This window comes from Sphaeramia orbicularis, chromosome 9 (genome assembly GCF_902148855.1).
Source record: "Sphaeramia orbicularis chromosome 9, fSphaOr1.1, whole genome shotgun sequence".
Taxonomy (NCBI): domain Eukaryota; kingdom Metazoa; phylum Chordata; class Actinopteri; order Kurtiformes; family Apogonidae; genus Sphaeramia; species Sphaeramia orbicularis.
In genome coordinates, this window is record NC_043965.1 from 12,229,461 (window position 1) to 12,250,701 (window position 21,241).

At 34.8% G+C, this 21,241-nt stretch overlaps 1 protein-coding gene across 1 annotated transcript in view; it reads left to right on the forward strand.

Moving 5' to 3' along the window:
• The window catches only part of LOC115425603 (transmembrane protein 132C-like), a 519,800-nt gene that overhangs the window by 348,909 nt on the left and 149,650 nt on the right, over positions 1–21,241 (forward strand). Inside the window, exon 4 of the mRNA XM_030143237.1 lies at positions 6,511–6,651. Coding sequence (XP_029999097.1) covers positions 6,511–6,651 — 141 coding nt within the window. The remainder of the gene's footprint in view (positions 1–6,510; positions 6,652–21,241) is intronic.

Below are 21,241 nucleotides of genomic sequence, written 5' to 3' on the forward strand. Positions count from 1 at the left end.
ATCATGAACCAAAATGGAAAAGAAGAAGAGGAAATGTAATGTTATAAGTTGTCTGCTTAATCTTTGCATTACAAGTTCTTTTGCTTGAAGAACCTTTTATTTTTGCAGATCTAAGTTGTCATATTCTGATTTAATTTTTAACTGTATTTTGTATCCTTATTTGTACTGAACAGTCAGTGAAAGGTTTGGTTCGTGTGTGTGTGTGTGTGTGTGTGTGTGTGTGTGTGTGTGTGGTTTTGATGAACTCACACCTGTCTGTGCTGAACTTAGAGAAAAGGTCAATTGCAACGAGAAAGATCTAATTTTATAGCTTTAGAAAGTAGTTGTGGTAAAGAGAGTAGAGCAGAAAAACCAGATTATGAACTAAGGGGATTTTTGTGGTTAAGAAATGCTAGCCTAATAGTGCAGGTGTTAAGCAAGAGCTGTGCACATGCAAAAGCATGTGCTTTTCTGAGAATTAGCCTCTGGAGTGACTGACATGTTCTGCCCAGTAACTACCATTAACCAATAATAAGTGTACAACGAATGATGTCACTGAATAATGGGAGTCTCCAAGAGTCACTAAAGACTATAAAAAGTAATAAAGGAAACAATTTTTTGGCGGGCTTTTTCTTTTTCTCTCTGTGATGACATGTGCGTTTGATGCTAGATTCTTTTTGTAACTTTTTCTATTTTTGCCTGAAGCAAATAAACCAAGCTATTGTTTTAACTTTTTAAAACCTCAAACCTTCTTTTTGGTGAGTTCTTCATTTCTCCTGGTTTGGTCCGTCCATCCCAAACATAACTGGTGGGTTAATTTAAATTACGTGCCCCCCCCCCCCCCCCCCCCCTCTCTGGTTAGCAGCCTAAGTGGAGTAGTCCAGAGCCACTGTTGGTCCACAGAATCTCTAGAACACGCAGCCTTTTGTCCAAGATAACCAGAGATTTTTTGGTACTGAGGTGGTTTAAAGTTTAAAGGAACTGTTCATTAACCGAAATTAATTGTGGTTTTTGAGATTTACTGCTCGCTGCGTGTTTACAGACCGATTAATCGATTAGGTGCTTGAAGCGAATGCAAAAATTCACGATTCGATCAATCGACTCGAATTGATTGAAGGGAAATATTCTACTGCAGTTTTCCTGAATTGAAGCTTCTTTGTGCGTCACAATAAGCGTCCGTGTGAAACACAACAGTGGAACCAACGTTTAACAGCAGAGAAATGAAGGAAACAAAGCTTTGATTCAGGAGAATTGGGGTTGAATGATTTTTTTGATCACTTTGACTGGATTAATTGCTTGCAGCTCTACTTTATAATCCGTCTGCCTTTTTTTTTGTCTTCCTGGTTTTGGATTATACTTGGAACGCATGAGTCAGAAAACTTCACGTCCTGCAAAGAAGGTTTTGGCTTTGTGTTGCAGCTACAAATTTGTTACATGTGGACAATCAAGATCACTATTCCATTCTAGTTGCAGAACCATGCTCTTTTTGCATTTGCACTCAGATTTTTAACAAGTAGTTCAACATGGAACAGGAAAAAGTAGATTTTTAATTTCCCTCAGGGGTGGCGTTCCCTAATGTAAAAGCATACTGTTTAGTAGAGCACATGTAGTCTATACATACACAAACATATGTACGAGGAGCATGGCAAGGGACTGGCATGACATATTTACAGCCAGTTTTTGGCAAGACATGAAGCACAGGAAAGTGTAATAATGAGAAAGGAGACAAAGAGGATTGGCACCCCCCCACCCCACCCCCGTTAAGAAGAAAAAGTTTATTAGAGAGTTGGCCTGTGCTGGTGTTTCATGTCTGCCAGATACTATTGTACGTGTGTTAATCACAGAGGCAGTAAACAAACCCGCATGTTAATAAAGTGTGTTAATAAACTGAGGGAGGGTCTCGTCAAGGTGATAAATAGAACAAAACACACCGGGACGGATTAGAGAAAAGAAGCGCAGGGAGAAAGAGAAAATAAAGAGATTAACCATAGGATGCCTTGAAATTGGAGGAGGGAGGATCAGCGGAGGGAGGGATGAGGCAACATATGTACACTGTAAAAAAAAAAAAAAAAAAAAATTGTAATTTAACAGAAATTTCACTGTTTGTTTTACAGATTTTTCTTGTATTTTTAAGATACAGGAAAATATTGATGAAGTGACAAAAATAGACTGTGATTTTACACGTCAAATGTAAAATAACATTAAAAAACTGTAACTGTGAATAACCATAAAATTTCCATTTTTTTAAAAGAACATTTTTCTCTTTTCACATAAAAATACAGTTAAAATACATTTGCAAATGTATCATAATTTCACAAATATTTCTTTTCTATTGTTCTACTGTTAATTTAAAGTTTAATACTGTAAAAATAAATAAATAAATAAAACGAGATAAAATTACTGACAACTGTGAAAGAAGTATTTGTTCTGTAAGTTTAACAAGACTTGTTTGTTAATTGACAAATATCTTGTGTAATTACAGGAGGTTTCAAAACAAAAATGTTGAATAAATGTATTTTTGTGAATGTATAACATGTAAAAGCACTGATAAACTGTCCAAATACAGTTTTTATCAGTGGATTGTACAATTTAGTCTCATTGAAAATTACTTTTATATATATTTATAGGTAATTTGATTGTTTTAATACATGTAAATATTCTTTATTAAACATTAAAAATAAAAAATAAAAAAAATTAAAAAAGGCAAAATCTCATGTAAAGTTAGGGCAAAAAACTGTATTTTAATTATGGAAAATTACCGTATTTTTAAGAGATGGTTATTTTCTGTTATTTAACAGTATGATCTCATGAATAGAAAATAAATATTTGTGAAATTACGATACATTTGCAAATGTATTTTAACTGTATTTTTCTGTGAAAAAAAGAAAAAGTTTCTTTTAATAAATGGAAATTTTATCGTTATTCACAGTTAGTTTTTTAATGTTATTTTATATTTGACATGTAAAATCACAGTCTATTTTTGTAATTTCATTGATATTTTCCTGTATCTTAAAAATACAGGAAAATCTGTCAAATAAACAGTGAAAAGTCTGTTAAATTACAGATTTTTTTTTTTTTTCTTTACAGTGTAATATTAGTGTGTCAAGGCCTTCTAGAATACAGTGGCGCCAACTAAGTAATGGACTTATCTACAATTTAAGTAAACACATGTATGTGTAAAACCATAAAAACACTGTTCTCCATATGCAAACTTATACTCAGATGGACTCAGATGCTGATACTCTGTTTACCCTGTATGCCAAATAAATCGTCCCTCTTTAAGCTGTTTAAGCATTTCTCTCGCTTTTTCTGTGAACAAATGATGACAATTAGTACCGTTTTTTATACTTTTATCACAGATTTTATTATGTGCATTATTTATTTATGGATTTTTCTATATTTTATGCTGACTATTTTATTCTGTCTATAAGTGTTTTATCCGAGTGTGTGTTTTTTTTTTTTTTTTAGAGACTAGTGTATCATCATTACATCTGATGGAAATGTTTAAATGAAAAATAAAGAATTTGAATCTGAATCGAGGAAGAGCAGGGGCTTAGGGAACAAAGGATAAACATCACAAAACTGGAAGAGAAAGGATGTACCTAATTAACCCTTTAACCCCTGACGTATCAGTGGTGAGCGTTCTGAATGTATGATTTATTTTGAATATTCATAAACATTCAGCCGTTTGCTCAATAGGAAAAATGTCAAAAGGTGCTGATAGAATAGACCTGGTTTTGTTCCATAGAGATCTGAGCATGCTCAGTGCACCCCTCCATCACCCATGGAATGGGGGGTAAAACACAGAGCAGTGAGAGAGGCTGACTCACTATAAAAATAGATGGTTTTTGGCTTTTTAAATTTTTTTTTTAGCTCTGTTTTCATTCTTCATGTTTTTACTGTTATTTCCAGCGTTGTGGTAATTTTCCTTTGATTGTTTGTATTGTGTTTTTACTGAGTTTTGACCGTGTAACTGCTTTTTGGAGTTCAGCCAGGTGCCAAAAAGCAGCTGGACTGATTTAGAAATAAAAAAATAGAGCTTAAAACAAAAACTACTGGGCAAAATTCAAATCCTTGTTGTTCAGTGTGTTCTAGTTCACAGTTCATGTTCAACATCCTAAACCTCTTATTAACGTGCATTCCGAGGGCCTTATTTAGTACAAATTTGTCAAACTTAAATTCCTCTCTTTGTCTTTTTCTGTTGTTCCACCTGTTTTGAGCCTAAAACACACAGTAAAACAAAACCACTGAAGAAAAGGAACACAAGCACATATTCACAGCTTAACGGATAAGGAGGGGAGAGATGGAGGGTAAGACAATATTTGGGATGAATGGGAAAGATGAGTGTTGAGAATAGGTGCAATACTATCTGAACACTTTTTTCCTCCAAGTGAAGAAACTGAATATGTGTAAAGTAGTATAATATGGTTGGTTTTCAAAGTGTTAGAAAATCCAGTCATCGCTAAAAAACTTTTTCATTGTTCATTGTTTCCATTGTTCTATAATTGTCTGAAACTAAAAATGAAGAAGTGCTGTGTTTTCATGACATTAGAACAGACTACTGCAGTGCTTTTCAACCTTGGGGTCGGGACCCCACGTGGGGTCGCCTGGAATTCAAATGGGGTCGCCTGAAATTTCTAGTAATAGATTTTTTTTTTTAAATTAAAATTAGTAATAAAAAATATATGGTGAGTTGAAAGAGACAATCCTAATTCGTAACAGACATGACAAACTGTGAAGCTGAAACTGAAGCACTGTGGTTCTGTTTATCTGTCAAATGTTCATTGTGGTCAGTTTCAGATGCTGTAGCTCTGTCATAATTCATAGTTTGAGTTCTTGTTTGTTCAGTATTAATTGTCAGCCTTGTAAATCCAAGCTGGACTGACTGTACATACAGGGGTTGGACAAAATAATGGAAAGACCTTAAAAAATCAACAAAATATAATTTAATATGGTGTAGGTCCGCCTTTTGCGGCAATTACAGCCTCAATTCTCCGAGGTATTGATTCATACAACTTGTGAATTGTTTCCAAAGGAATTTTAAGCCATTCTTCAGTTAGAATACCCTCCAACTCTTGTAGAGACGATGGCGGTGGAAATCGACGTCTTATTTGAATCTCTAAAACTGACCATAAATGCTCAATAATGTTGAGGTCTGGGGACTGTGCCGGCCATATGAGATGCTCAACTTCATTAGAATGTTCCTCATGCCATTCTTTAACAATTCTAGCTGTATGGATTGGGGCATTATCATCTTGAGGTGAAGGTGTTTCCATTATTTTGTCCAACCCCTGTATCCTGACCAAGGAAAATTAAATTCTCACTTTGTACAGTAATCTACACCTGGCTTTACTGCCTCCGTCCATAATAATATACATCATATAGACTAAATGTCATCTAAAATGAACGTTTATTTGCAACATAGTATAGCAAACTATTACATGATCAAAAACAAATTAATTTTAGCAACAAAAAAAAAAGTCTACGTCTTGAATGTCTGGGGTCGCCAGACATTTGTGATGTTAAAATGGGGTCACAAGTCAAAAAAAGGTTGGGAACCACTGGACCACTGCATCTTCTTTGCAATTAGCATTTAGATAATGGTTTAATAAGGACCAAAGTAAATAGTCCCCTAATTAAAAAGCTACTGTGCAGAGACATGCAGACGTCATAGTGCTCTTTGGTTCTAAACATACATATCATGAGTATTGCATATGCAGTACGTCATCAAAACATCCGACCATGGTTGTGGAATGAGAGGTGTTCCTTTTACATACCATTCCGGAATCATGATGTTCTGTTACTACCTCCAGAGCCGAGACAGAGGTGGGACCAAATGATTCCACCATTTCGTTTACACAGATGTCGTTCCGGAATAAAGGCGAAATATTTCCATAACAGAAGTGCTGTGTAAAAGGGGCTAAAGATAAGCGTTTGTGTCGAAAAAAAAAAAGACATAGGAAGTATATGAACGGGTGAACAGCATGTGTGAAATAAAACCCTTTAACTCCTCAGAACCTAGTCCTTTGGTGTCGTGTTTCTGATCAGTAAAATCACATCTGGTCTCTAAGATGTAATCTGTATTCGTCATTCTTCTGATTTATCTTCGAGCAGCACTTATTCTCCTCAAAATGTTTATTTTCAAAAGAGCTTCCCCTGTCAGCCTTTTGTCTCTCTCCAAATATATATCGTGGGAGGTGGCACCATACTGTGTGAATCAATTTTAAAAGACATTTTATATAAAGAGAGTATGGCACATATCAGGGATTAAAGAAAATCAGCGAGAAAATCAGGGCAGGGAAATTCCAAGCGAAGCAAATTCAATTTTAAGCAAATTCTCCCTAACTGTCACTGTGACAACCCGGCTTTCTGCCTTGGTTTTGTTTATGATGCGACTGTGTGTATTTTAGATTAACCTTGGTTTTCTTTTTCTTTCTTTCATTTTTTCATATTTCTCTCCTGTCACATTTCCCCTGATTTGTCCTGTCTTTCTTCATTCTCATCCCTTTCTCTTTGCTTTCATCTCTGCAGGGTGTGGTTTCAGTCAGGCATCAACTTCCTGTCTGTGAAACCAAGCAACCTGGTGGCGTGGGAGATCAAACAGGAAATGGCGCCGGGAAGCAGTTCGCTGGCGGTGATGTGTCAGAGGAAAGTCTCCTCCACAGCTGAAAGGTAGGACTAAACTGCGCTTTTCTGCTCATGTTCTACTTAGGGATAGGAATAGAGAACCGGTTCTTCTTGAAAATCGGATCCCAGTAGCTTGATTCCTTGCTTAACGATTCTGCTTATCGATTCCGCCTTCGTTGCGCAAACGCGATGACGTCACGCGTACGCTGCATTGTTTTGGTCAGAACGTAGCCAACATGGCACTGAGGCAGAAACGGTCTAAATAGACGACACCAGGTCCACTGGAACACTGTCAGAGCTTCCATTTCTTCAAAAGGGTGGAATCCCTCCAATCTGCTCAAACATTTGTCCGCAGCATATGATTCATTTACAGGAAGGTCACATATTTGATTCGCTATTAGCGACACTTGTAAATCTAGCGGCAGAGTGAACGCCAAGCCGTCATCTGGGCCCAGTTCTGGTTCTGGCAACAAACATTGTACCCCCTCAAATACAAGTTTCCGAAGGTAGGGGAAAGGAAGTGAGCTGCACAACAACGGGAGATGGGCAGAGTCAAAGCGGTTCCAAGTAGTGGAAATGCGGCAATAGAGGAATTAGTAAAGCGTCTTTAGTTTCACGTTCACTGCACACACCCCCGGGCCCAGCGTCATCTGTTATTATTATTTGCACATGTTGTACATCTTATATTTTCTGTGCAGAGATGGAAATATAAAAGACAGTTAATGCAAACACACCCGTTTGTACTTTTATTCCCTCACCCAATGAGAATCGATAAGAGAATCGATAAGGAATCAGATCGATAAGCAAAATCGATAATGGAATTAGAATCGTTAAATTCTTATTGATCCCCATCCCTAGTTCTACTACATATGTTCAGCTGTACAGGTTCATGTACTTGCTTTGCAAAGGATGTCGCTGGATGTATAAAAAGTTGAAAGGTCATTGTACAACAGATTGTTCCGGTCTTTCATAATGGCTGGCTGACTTACATTCAAGGTCATTCTAAAGGACTCCTATGAGCATATTACACAAGTGTTATGGTGCTATATGTGCGGAACTCTTTGCAAATGTCTGATTTCTTGGGTGAACCAAGCGTGGATGATGTGTTGAAAACAGTTGAAAGACAGACAGTATAGAAGAGGAAGGTATGACATGAAACTTCCCAAACAGAGGATGCTTGTGCTATATCCTTGCTTATGGCTCCGTGCAATTAAAATGCAACTGTCCAGATTCGACCCAATACCAGCACAGAGGAGTGCTAACATAACTCACCCTTCACCTACCACTTGTCAGACTTTCATATTGAATATGTCAATCCATGACGTTTTGCATTTCATCAGCGTCAGACTCTCCAAAGAACGGTACAGAAATATCAGAAGGAGACAGAAAACATTACAAACTTACTTCTGTGTGTTTTGTTTGCTCTGTCAGACACTAATGATGCTAATGCTAGCTATCTTAGCACATAGGTGTTAGCAAAGAATGCCAAATATTAATTACTTATTTCTTTTGTTCAGTTCGGTTCACATTTTGTGTACAAATCATTTAAAAATACGTATGCAACTTGTATTCATAATTTACAGCAAGATATGATTATGTAAAAAGGGTAACCCCACAAGCTATGTATAGCTTATAAATGGGGGCCCTAGACATTAAGCAAACAGCATAATTGATTATGAAGACAATCCCTATTTCTGCCTAAGCTTGTTGTGTAGCTGTTGAGGACCGTTTGAGGTAAAATAAATAAATAAATAAATGAATGAATGAATGAATGAATAAATAAATAAAAAAATAAAAACAACTATATGTTACATAAAGGAAACACTAGTAATGTGGTTCTTCTTTTCTTTGCTGTGTGCTAGCAAACAATAGTTAGCATCTAAGGTTGAGCAATGACACATGGCAAAGGAGAAGTGTTGAACGTTGATTACACTGGGTTACAAAAAAATATTTTTTGCAAGTTGTCTAGGTTTTTTCAACTGAATTAGGACCATTTTGCACCGCTAAATCCAAAAATGACATCTGTTTTTCTCAATCAGGTCAGGTTTTTTTGCTAATTTGATTTTGAAAAATCTGATCTTCTCACAAAATATAATAATTAATACCAAAATAAGATTGGTAAGCACACTTTATGAAACTTGTGACTTGATTCCTGTTAGGTACAATGGTGTATTCACCGCAGATGTAGCAGAATACGTCAGGTTTATTTTTGCAAGATCTTCTAGTTGAAGCCATTTCATTCACCTGTAATATTAAAAAAAAAAACAGTCATAAATTGGCAAAAGTAAAATCTTCAGAACTCGTTTATTGCAAGAAATATGAAAGAATTTTATATCATATGATGTGAAAATGCCCATAAATGTAAGCAAAAATATTAAAAACCCAATATGTAGCATAGTTCAGAAAGTTGACCTGATTGAGCAAAATTAATGTGATTTTTGGATTCAGCACACCAAAATGATCCTAAATCAGCTCAAAAAACTTAAACAATAAAGTTGTTGTTGACTAGTGTTATCATATTCCACCTTCCATGGATGGGATATATTGTGCTGCAAGTGAACATTTCATTTGTTGGATGGCACAAAATGGGTAGGGTAAGGATCTGAGTACCTTTTGCAGTGGTCAAATTGTGACGACTTGACGACTTGGTGAGAACACCTTCAAAACTGCAGGTCTTGTTGGGTATCCATGGTTTGCAGTGGTTATTACTTGCCAAAAATGGACAAGGACAACCAATCTCAACCCACTCAAGCAACATTATTTCCACCTGTCTGATCCTCTTTTGCTGCCAAAACAGCCCTGACCTGAGACCTGGACTCCACGAGGTCTCTGAAGGAGGGCATCAAGGTATCAACAGCAGCTATTTCAGTCATAGCTAATGTGGACTGATGGAAGAATACAACATGAACAGTGGGTTTGAATATTTTTCTGTATGCGCCTTATATGTTTCTAATGACTCCTCGTTGTGGTTGGAACATCATGATCTGTCCCAAGAAGCACCTGAGCCCAGAGCAGGAACTGTTTGTATGATTACTGTTGGATGTGACAATTTTTTGACTCTGTAAAAGGAGCTACAGTCCTTTGAGCTCGTCAGTCACCTGCTGCAGCTGCTGAATGTAATCGACTCCTTGCTGCAAGTAAAACCTTTTTGATACGAGAATCCAGCAACTCTGCCTTTTGTCTCCGAGGATCTGACTTTTTTTTAAAGAACATCCCACAGATGCTTGACTTCATTTAGATCTGGTTTCCCTTCGTAGACCATTTTTGGTAGTTACGTACGGGGTTCGATTTGTCAATAAAACAAAGGGGGATATTATTATTATTTTTTTTTTTTTAAATCATGAAAAAACAAGCAATCAACCGGCCCAATTCTTTTTGAAGTTAACGGTAGGGCTTATTACATGTCAAACAGTAGAACATTCATCTTTTTTTTTTTTTTTTTTTGAACTTTTTATTTAGATTTTTGCACAACACAAAACAAAACAAAACATCTGGGATAAGACACATAAAAAAAAAAAAAATTTACACCACATAGCAGTATTATTGTTGCAGACACTACACTACATCTATAGATACATTGCCAAATATCAAAACATTCGTATATTTGTATACATTTGCACACATCTATATAAATACAAAACACCTCATGTCAGGGCTTATAAGAGCAATTTTCGTTAACAACCCAAAAAGTTTAATTATACAAATAATCTTCAACCATGTGCCATCTCCGCTTAAAAAAATCCATTTTCATTTGTAGTGATGCAGTCATTCTTTCCATAGTGTACACTTGTTTCAGTCTTTGTTTCCATTCTATTACCGTTGGTGGTTTGACACTCTTCCAATTTACTGTTACTATTTTTTTTATCAATCAATAGTAAAATATGTAAAATATATCTCTGCTCTGCATTAAAATCATTGATCGGTATGACTCCAAGTAAATAGAAAAAAACATTTGAAGGGACTTCTCTTTTTACAATTCTTTCAATTTCTTCTTTGATATTTTTCCAGTATATAAACAAGCTCGGACAGTCCCAAAATACATGTGTATGGTCACCTGTTTTACCACAATTTCTCCAGCATAAAGCTGTAGATGGATCCTTGACAAAATAAGATATAAGAACATTCATCTTTAATGCAAACATAAAAATACATGAAACATTTAATTTTCTGCGACAGACACACCTGTGATATGGGAGATGGCTTAATTAAGTTTTAGGACCATGGGTAAGGGCCGATCACGCAAATATGGTAGATGATTTATGGTGACCGGGCAACTCAATCAGACTGTAAAACGTAACATAAAACCTTATCGATTAAGATTTCACAGCATTAGCTAATTAGACTAAGTAAACAATTTGTTCTAATGTCGGACTTCACGTGTTGAACTTGCCGTTGAACATGTACATTAGCGCCTGCAGACGTCTGCTATGTGTACGTCGCATGTAATGAGTGACATTTCAGAGAGAGAGAGAGACTGATATATACAGAGAGAGAAGGGTAAGGTATACAATGTATTTTTGTGCATGGGAATGTTCGCGAATTCAGTAGTCAGACTGGACCCTTTGGGGGGCCTGTTGAGCCGCATTATACAGGGTGACCCAAAAAAACGGGAATTTTTGAAGTGCGTATTGGCAGACATGAGTTCCCGTTTTTTTGTGTCACCCTGTATAATAAATTCCCATTATGTAATAAAAGTTCAAACTGTAATAAGAATGTCACGTCATCTTGTAATAAAGCCGCATTATGTAATAAACTGACGCATTTTGTAATAAACTACGTCAACGCATTATATAGTAAATTTTTTCACATTATGTAGTAAGTTATTACAATTTGAGAAATTTATTACAAAATGCGCTTGACACATTTTTATTTTTAAAAAATGTAATAACATGGTTCATTATTTAATAACAATCCAAATTAACCCTTTCATGCATGAATTATGAGAACCTTAATCAAGATTTTTTTCCTGAGTGTTTTTATTCCTATTTAGGCATAAAGAAACAATGCAATTGAATTTTTTTATGCATCTATTTTTCATGGAGTTACAAAAATGTCCACTCAGCTGGACAGCATGGATTCAATTTTTGAAGCAAAGACACATATAATTACAACCCATCATCATAAAGTGGTATACTGTGTGAAAACTATGAAATAAAAACATTTTTAATGCAGCTAATCTGATGTTTTCTCAAATTTTATCACACTCTAATTCTAGTTTTTACTCATTTCATGGAGATAATACATTAAAAAAAACAAAAAACTTTTTTTTTTTGAGAAAATTAGCTGTTGATTTGCACTCAAACATGTTAGTGCAGACCAGGTTTATCAAGAACAGCAAAGTTAAAGTGATGGTCTGAATATTAGTGTAGATGATGCATGAGCGTCCACTGTGTTGGTTGATATCCTCTTGAGATCCAGTAAAGTGAAAATCTTTAGCTTTTTTACATTAAGCAGTCATCTTGATTGGAAACTGCACAATGCAAGTTTTTTCAGATACATTTTAAAAATTATTTTCATTTACTTATTTTTGAATGGAATGTCCTTTGCAATGAACAGCATTTTTTTTTTTTTTTTAATTAAAACTGTCAAACTTTAGTCCCTTACAGAGGACAAAAATGCATTGCTGGGTCTCAGGAGGACATGGAATTAAAACAACTAAACCCATGAATATATAAGAGAACAGCTGGAGAATATCTGTCCACTATAGTGACCACTATGCATGAAAGGGTTGATATAATTTCAGAGCGATTTAGAAGAAATTAGTCACAGGAGCTACAGGTAATGTAATCAGAACTTTAACCACACAGTTTAAAGATTAATTTAGCACATTGTTATTCTATCGCCGTGTCAGTTGTGTCTGATACAGTATCTTATGATCTTGGAAAAATGTTCCTTGACACCCTCAGATTGAACAGCAAACATTTATTGTGTGTTTTATCGATTTACGTCACAGAGATAAGCTCCAGTCCATTTTCCTGGAAATAAAAATGTATCAAGTGCATTTTGTAATAAATTTCTCAAATTGTAATAACTTACTACATAATGCAGAAAAATTAAAATAAATAAATAAATAAATAAAACCATATAAAATTACTGACAATTAACCATAAAAGAAGTATTTGCTCTGTAAGTTTAACAAGACTTGTTTGTTAATTGACAAATATCTTGTGTAATTACGGGAGGTTTCACAACAAAAATGTTGAATAAATGCATTTTTGTGAATGTATAACATGTATAAGCACTGATAAACTGTCCAAATACAGTTTTTATCAGTGGATTGGACAACTGAGTCTCATGGAAAATTATTTATATATATATTTATAGGTAATTTGATTGTTTTAATACATGTAAATATTCTTTATTAAACATTAAAAAGTCAAAAAAATGTGCAAAATCTCATGTAAAGTTAGGGCAAAAAACTGTATTTTAATTATGGAAAACTACTGTATTTTTATGAGATGGTTATTTTCTGTTACTTAACAGTATTTTTTTGGCACCCCTGCTGCTGGAATAATACTGTTTTTTTTTTTTTTTTTTTTTTTTTTTTTTTTACAGTGTATTTCTCACAGTTTGTATGAACTTTATACAGAGTAAGAGTGTGTACAAGGGTTAAAAGTCATATAATATGGTTAAATAATGAAAATTTACAACATAATGCATTGATGTAGTTTATTACAAAATGCGTCAGTTTATTACATAATGCGGCTTTATTACAAGATGACGTGACATTCTTATTACAGTTTGAACTTTTATTACATAATGGGAATTTATTACATAATACGGCTCAACAGGGCCGGACTTGGCCCCTGGGCCGCATATTTGACACCTCTGGTCTAAACGTAGCCTGAATGCCTTTCTTTTGGATGTGGTTTTGAAATACAGGAGGTCCTCGGTATACGAACGAGTTCCGTTCCTACGCTGGCGACGTAACCCGAATTTCCACGTAAGTCGGAATTAACCCTTTAATACCCCCTAAATACCTAATACTAAGTGGCTGGAGAAGAAGGAGGGGAGGCTGTGAGAGCTGCTGCTGGGGAATCTGGATTATCTGGAGGGGTAGCAGGTGCAGGATCTTCTGTAGACGTTGAAGGTACAGGTTCTACTGGCCTCTCCACCTTGGTGAAGTACTTGGAGATGTCCGTCTGGAAGGAAATCTTCGTCTTTTCCTCCCAGATCTCACGGCAGCACCGTACACTGTCCATCACTCCCCTTGAAGCTTTCGAAAATCGTTCCATATTGGGATCCTCTGCGGACGAGACTCAGGCGTCGTAAAGTAGAAACAGCGTAGGTCGAGTACCGCGTAACCCGAGGACCTCCTGTAGTCAGCTGGAACCTGAGTTAGGTACGACTGAAGGAAAAGATCTGTGATATACAGGGTGGGGAAGCAAAATGTACAATATTTTGAAGCAGGGATTGAAAGACAGTGTATGACCAATTAATTTATTGAAAGTCATGAGAATTTATTTGCCACAAGAAAATTTGCATAATAGAAAATGTTTTTATTCTATGTGTCCTTCTTTCTCAATAACTGCCTTCACACACTTCCTGAAACTTGCACGAGTGTTCCTCAAATATTCGGGTGACAACTTCTCCCATTCTTCTTTAACAGTATCTTTAAGAAAGTCGACATTGCTGTGTGATGTTCTATTGGTAGCATGTTCTAAAACGCCCCAAATAGCAGAATCCAGAGGGTTTAGATCTGAGCTAGAAGGCGGCCATAAACATGATTCCCAAAAATTGCTAAAGTTGGATTTGTTGTTGTTGTCAACAAGTGTTTTGGTGTTCTTGTGTAAGATTTTAACTTCAAATCATATTTTACTGCATTTCTAACGGTCTTGTTGTCTACCTCAAGTTCAATTGCCATTTTTCTCATGGATTTGGTTGGATCCTTTAGGATTTTGGATTTGAGAGCTTTAATAAAAGCTTTGGTACGTTTTTTGTTTCTTCCTCCACTTCCAGACTTTCTCGTAATAGTTTTGCTCATAGTCATTCTCTTCTTTCCATTATAAACAGTCTTTATGGACACTCCGACTATTTTTGAAATCTCCTTTGGTGTGACAAGTGCATTCAGCAAATCACACACTCTTTGACGTTTGCTTTCCTGATTACTCATATGAGTAAAAGTTTCTGAAAAGGTATGGATAATAGTGTTAGGTATGATTATGACATCAATATATGTTTGGTTTCAAAACAATTGACGTAGTGCCTGCTGAGAAAAAACAACTAAATGTTCAGTGTAAATTTTGCTTCCCCACCATGTAAGCGTGTAAAATGTCTACCTTCTCTTTTTTCTTTTCCTCTACTGAATTAGAACATCACTGCTGAATGGTTCTAAACTCCATGAAAGTATTAGCCGGACACCCTTGTTTAATTAGCACCACTTAACTAGCCGTTAGCTACAAGAAATAATTCAGCTTTGGTACAGAGGCCTGGTGATAACACAGCCACTTTGAGCTTATGAAAACTGAGAGCGTAAAATAGTCCCGGCATTGTTCTTGTAGTTGTAGGTCATGTTCGATAAGATATGTGACTGTTTAAATACCCATTTTCACTCTTTTACGGCCCCGTGCACAAAGCTTTTGTCAGTTTGACAGACTCGCCATGTGTCAGCAAAGGTTTTTAAGTGTTATTGGACAATAGAGTGCTGCAGAAATGAGACTTGAAACCTAGAAATGAGTTTCCCTCTGGTTCCTTTATGTCAACGTCAGTGGGTAATTTCATTGGGTTCTTGATACCAGTGATAAGATCTGCGGTTAACATGAGCTGAATAGTTTTTGTGACATAATATAGAGAAGTAAATAGCCCACTTTTGAATTTCAAGGCTTTTTTCTTTCAAAGGATTTGGTGATAAGTAACTGAATAAGTCTAGGTACTTTGTTAGGGAGATTCAGCACCTTCACACCAAAACAGAAAACTCGTACTCGCCAATCCACCTTTACAACCTTGTTATGTTACAATTTTGAAATCTATTCACTCGATGGATCACATCACTTTTAGAGGAAAGGCTTTTGTAGGAGGCTTTGGTGCATGAAATTGCTCTAAATTTCCAATGGGAAGCTTAATGGTGGAGGCACTGAAGTCATGATGTCGTTTTTTTAGGCAAATGTAAGAGTTGTTTTTGTTGATTGTAGTTACACTTTTGGGTTGGAGGTTATATTACTGAGCAAAACATCTAACTATGATAGACTTTTGTTTACCACAGAGCTGATTTTCTGCAGTAACTTCATCCAAAAGCCAGTGGAAGAATAGTTTTGGGTTGAAGGTGGAGCTTTAACCCATAAAGACCCAGTGCTACTTTTATGTTCCCAAATGAAATTTTCTTGTATATTTAACTTTTTTTAATTGATTTATTACCATTTATTCTAATATTATATTCATTACTTTGCATTTTTTTGGTGAAAATCTGGTATTTTCTTATATTTAATTTACTGATCATGCAGATGTTCGTAAAAGCTCAGATTTAATTTGAAAAAAACGTGACTTTTTCAGCAAAGATATCATTAACTGATCATAAACCCAGTGTGTCCATCCACTGTCATTGATCCAACTCCATGGGTTTTACTGGTGAATCAATGTTGTAGAAGATGATGGTGTTTCCATGATAACTACGGAGTCTCTGAACATCCAAATGGGTCATCTCTGATGACCATGAAAAGATGAAGAACTGTATTTTACACCAATTAGTTACATGTATTGACAGGATTAATGGATAAATAGGTACACTGTATAAAAAAAAAATTTAAAAAAAATCTGTAATTTCACAGAATTTTCACTGTTTATTTTACAGATTTTTCTTGTATTTTTAAGATACAGGAAAATATTAATACAATGACAAAAATAGACTGTGATTTTACACGTCAAATGTAAAATAACACGAAAAACTGTAACTGTGAATAACCATAAAATTTCCATTTTTTAAAAGAATTTGTTTCTTTTTTCACAGAAAAATACAGTTAAAATACATTTGCAAATGTATCCTAATTTCACAAATATTTCTTTTCTATTTATGAGATTAAACAGTTAAATTAAAGTTTAATACTGTATAAAAAAAAAAGAGATAAAATTACTGACCATTAACTGTTAAAGAAGTATTTGTTTTGTAAGTTTAACAAGACTTGTTTGTTAATTGACAAATATCTTGTGTAATTATGGGAGGTTTCACTACAAAAATGTTGAATAAATGTATTTTTGTGAATGTATAACATGTATAAGCACTGATAAACTGTCCAAATACAGTTTTTATCAGTGGATTATACAACTGAGTCTCATTGAAAATTATTCATATATATATTTATAGGTAATTTGATTGTTTTAATGCAAGAAAATGTTCTTTATTAAACATTAAAAAGTCAAAAAAATATGCAAAATCTCATGTAAAGTTAGGGCAGAAAACTGTACTTTAATTTTGGAAAATTACCGTTTTTCTATGAGATGGTTATTTTCTGTTATTTAACTGTATTTTTTTGGTGCCCCAGCTGCCAGAATAATACCGTTTTTCCTTTTTTTTTTTTTTTTTTTTTTTACAGTGTATTAAACAGTTTAGATCAGTAGATGGTTTTGGTCGTCAGCGGATGTTTGGGTCTTTATGGGTTAAGAACTCAGGAGGGTTGTTTACAGCTTCTTATCATGGCTGTTGGTAAAAACAGGTGTTAATTGAGGCCTTCGGTAACAATAGATGATGTTCCCAGCACAACACAGACAATAAACATCTAACTTTAACTCAATATAAGCACATATTCTGTGTTTTTTTTCCCCTGATATTCCTAAAATTTTACGAGAATTTATACTCCGCAGCATGGTGGGTGAAATACTGAAAGCGTTTGATGGATTTTGGGATGTGGCAGCCACTGTGGCCTTGAGGCAAAAAGTTATTTTCCTGGCCGGTGTCATCCATCAACATGGTGTTGTTTGAGGTAGATTACTGAAACAGAGGTGATCCTAAATATATAGACAATTTTTTTTTTTTTTTAATTCCAAGCTTTACTACTTATCCATATGTGGTATCAGTTTTTTTTTTTTCACTTCAAGCCCAGAAGGAAAGACTCATCAAAGTGACATCAAGGTAAACACAGAAAGTGATGCTTTGGAAATCAGATTATAACACGGTTTTCACAAAAACACACACAAAGAATGGCAGATGCATCAGCACGCAGGGTACGTACACACTCACACCGTCTTCAAAGTGATACCGTAAACAAAGAGGTGCCTCAGAGCTCAGATTATCATGCAGCAAGCACAAGTATAGACACATGTATTGATGTACAACTGTATATGTGCACAAAAACAAGAATATAAACATGGGAAGCAGATTTAGTTTCTTCTCTAATGATTCTATGCAATAAAGCCTGTAGGTGGGAGTGAAGCTGACATTTTATACACACAACACACACACACACACACACACACACACACATGCACATGCACTTTCAGACTGTTGCTAGGATATATACACTGTAAAAAAATCTGTAATTTAACAGAATTTTCACTGATTTTTCCTGTATTTTTCAGATACAGGAAAATATCAATGAAATGACAAAAATAGACTGTGATTTTACACGTCAAATGGAAAATAACACAAACAAAACTGTAACTGTGAATAACCAAAAAAATTATTTTTTTTTAAAAGAATTTTTCTTTTTTCACAAAATAATACAATTAAAATACATTTGCAAATGTATCATAATTTCACAAATATTTCTTTTCTATTAATGAGATTAAACTGTTACTATAAACTTTAATACTGTCATATATATATATATGTATATATATATATATATATATATATATATATATATAAAACCAGATAAAATTACTGACAATTAACCGTTAAAGAAGTATTTGTTCTGTAAGTTTAACAAGACTTGTTTGTTAATTGACAAATATCTTGTGTAATTACAGGAGGTTTCACTACAAAAATGTTGAATAAATGTATTTGTGTGAATGTATAACATGTATAAGCACTGATAAACTGTCCAAATACAGTTTTTATCAGTGGATTGTACAAATGAGTCTCTTTGAAAATTTTATATATATATATTATATATATGTATATATATATATATATATATATAAGCAAAATCTCGTGTAAAGTTAGGGCAAAAAACTGTATTTTAATTATGGAAAATTACTGTATTTTTATGAGATGGCTATTTTCCTTTATTTTAACAGTATTTTTTCGCCGCCCCTGCTGCCGGAATATTACTGTTTTTTTTTTATGTTTTTTAAAAATTTTTTACAGTGTATATGTGCACATAAACAAGAATATAAACATGGGAAGCAGATTTAGTTTCCTCTCTAATGATTCTATGCAATAAAGCCTGTAGGTGGGAGTGAAGCTGACATTTTATACACACAACACACGCACATGCACATGCACACACATGCACATGCACACACATGCACATGCACTTTCAGACTGTTGCCAGGATATATACAACAGGCAAGATCGCAGGCTTTTATCAGCAATTGTGTGGGCAGGATGGCTAATTAAAAGAGCTGATCTGTATTAATCTCTAATGAGATATTGCTGGTTGAGACATGAAACAGTCAGTGTGTTTTTTATGAATGAGAGGCTGGGAAATATTATTACCTCTGACAATTATTCTTGCAAGTGAATCGCTGCACCTATTGTTCTCCTATGATATAATATGATCTGACATGATACGGTGCTCAGCGTACGCTTCTGATAGGAAACGCACGTTGAGTGGATGCAGTAATTAAAACGGCCGCGTAGGCTCGTCTGTGTGTAGGTGTGTGCATGTGTTTGTGTCTCAAGTGCATGTCGCTTTGTTGATTTGCATATATATTGTTGTTGCATATGTATACATAGGTTTAAACCTGTCCTCGTCTAAAAATAGCAACTAATTGTTGATCGTAATGACTGTAATTATCGTTTGCCATCAAGAGTCCCTTGACACCGCAGTTATTTTTCCATTAAATTGCCCCATTTGTGCAGATGTGTGGATTATAGCTCGCCCTTTTGTTTGCATATTGATTCTGACTGAACTACAATTAGTCATTATATCCCTGAAATCGGGTTTCGGCGATATAATGGTTTTACCTCGAATGCCGCCCAGTGTTGCCAATTTGGCGACTTGCAACTTGTTGCTAAATGTGGCAAATTTTCAAACTCTCTTGGTGACTTTTTTTTTTTTTTTTAAAGCAGTTAGTGACAAATCTAGCGGCTTTTGTGGTGGTACTGGAGACTTTTATGGTGTTTTGGAGACTGTGACATGAAAGCACGTATTTAATGCCGTAATTAAAATCCATCATCTTAATGCAGTGGGTCTCAACCTTTTTTGGCTCATGACCCCATTTTAACATCACAAATTTCTGGTGACCCCAGACATTCAAAACAGATTTTTTTTTTTTTTTCCTAAAATTATGTATTTTTGATCATGTAATAGTTTGCTATACTATGTTGCAAATAAATATTACTTTTAGATGACATTTAGGCTATATCATGTATATTATTATGAGGCAGAAAATCCAGGTTGAGGATTTTATTTTCCTTGGTCAGGATATGTACAGTCAGTCCAGCTTGGATTTACAAGGCTGACAATTAATACTCAACAAACAAGAACTTGTTAGATAAAAAAAAAAACAGACTAAAAAAAAAAAAGTAACGAGATATCACTAAAAATGCCAATAGAAAACCTGTTAAAAGCAGCATAAAAACACTTGTGTTGGGGGGTGGGGGGGTGGGGGGGCTCTATTGCACATACACCATTTATTGACAAGAGTCTGTATGTAACTGAAAAGTAATACAGGAGCCATGTAACACATTACAATTCTGAGACAGTAATATTATAAGGTAAGGAATCACTTTTAAATAACAGTAATAACAGGAATTAAATAACAGGAATTACTTTTAAATAACAGTAACAAGTAATCTGTCATGGATTACAGTTTGGAAGTAACTTGCTCAACACTGATTCTTTGTGTATTTTGTAACTTTTTGGCTATTCTGCTGTAATTTAGATGTAATGACACAGCCTTGTTGTAACGTCATACTTGTTAGATAAAAAAAACAGAGTAAAAAAAAAAAAAAAAAAGGAATCAGATATCACTAAAAATGCCAATAAAAAAACCTGTTAAAAGCAGGATAAAAACACTTGTTGTGGGGGGGGGGGGGGGGGGGGGGGCTCTATTGCACATGCACCAATTATAGATGAGAGTCTGTATGTAACTCAAAAGTAATATAGGAGCCATTAACGCATTACAATTCTGAGACAGTAATATTATAAGGTAAGGAATTACTTTTAAATAACAGTAATAACAGGAATTTAAATAACAGGAATTACTTTTAAATAACAGTAACAAATAATCTGTAATGGATTACAGTTTGGAAGTAACTTGCTCAACACTGATTCTTTGTGTATTTTGTAACTTTTTGGCTATTGTGCTGTAATTTAAATGTAATAACACAGGCTTGTTGTAACGTCATACTTGTTAGATAAAAAAACAGACTAAATTAAAAAAAAAAAAAAAAAAAAAAGTCATCAGATATCACTAAAAATGCCAATAGAAAACCTGTTAAAAGCAGGATAAAAATACTTGTATGGGGGGGGGGGGGGGGCTCTATTGCACATGCACCATTTATAGATGAGAGTCTGTATGTAACTCAAAAGTAATA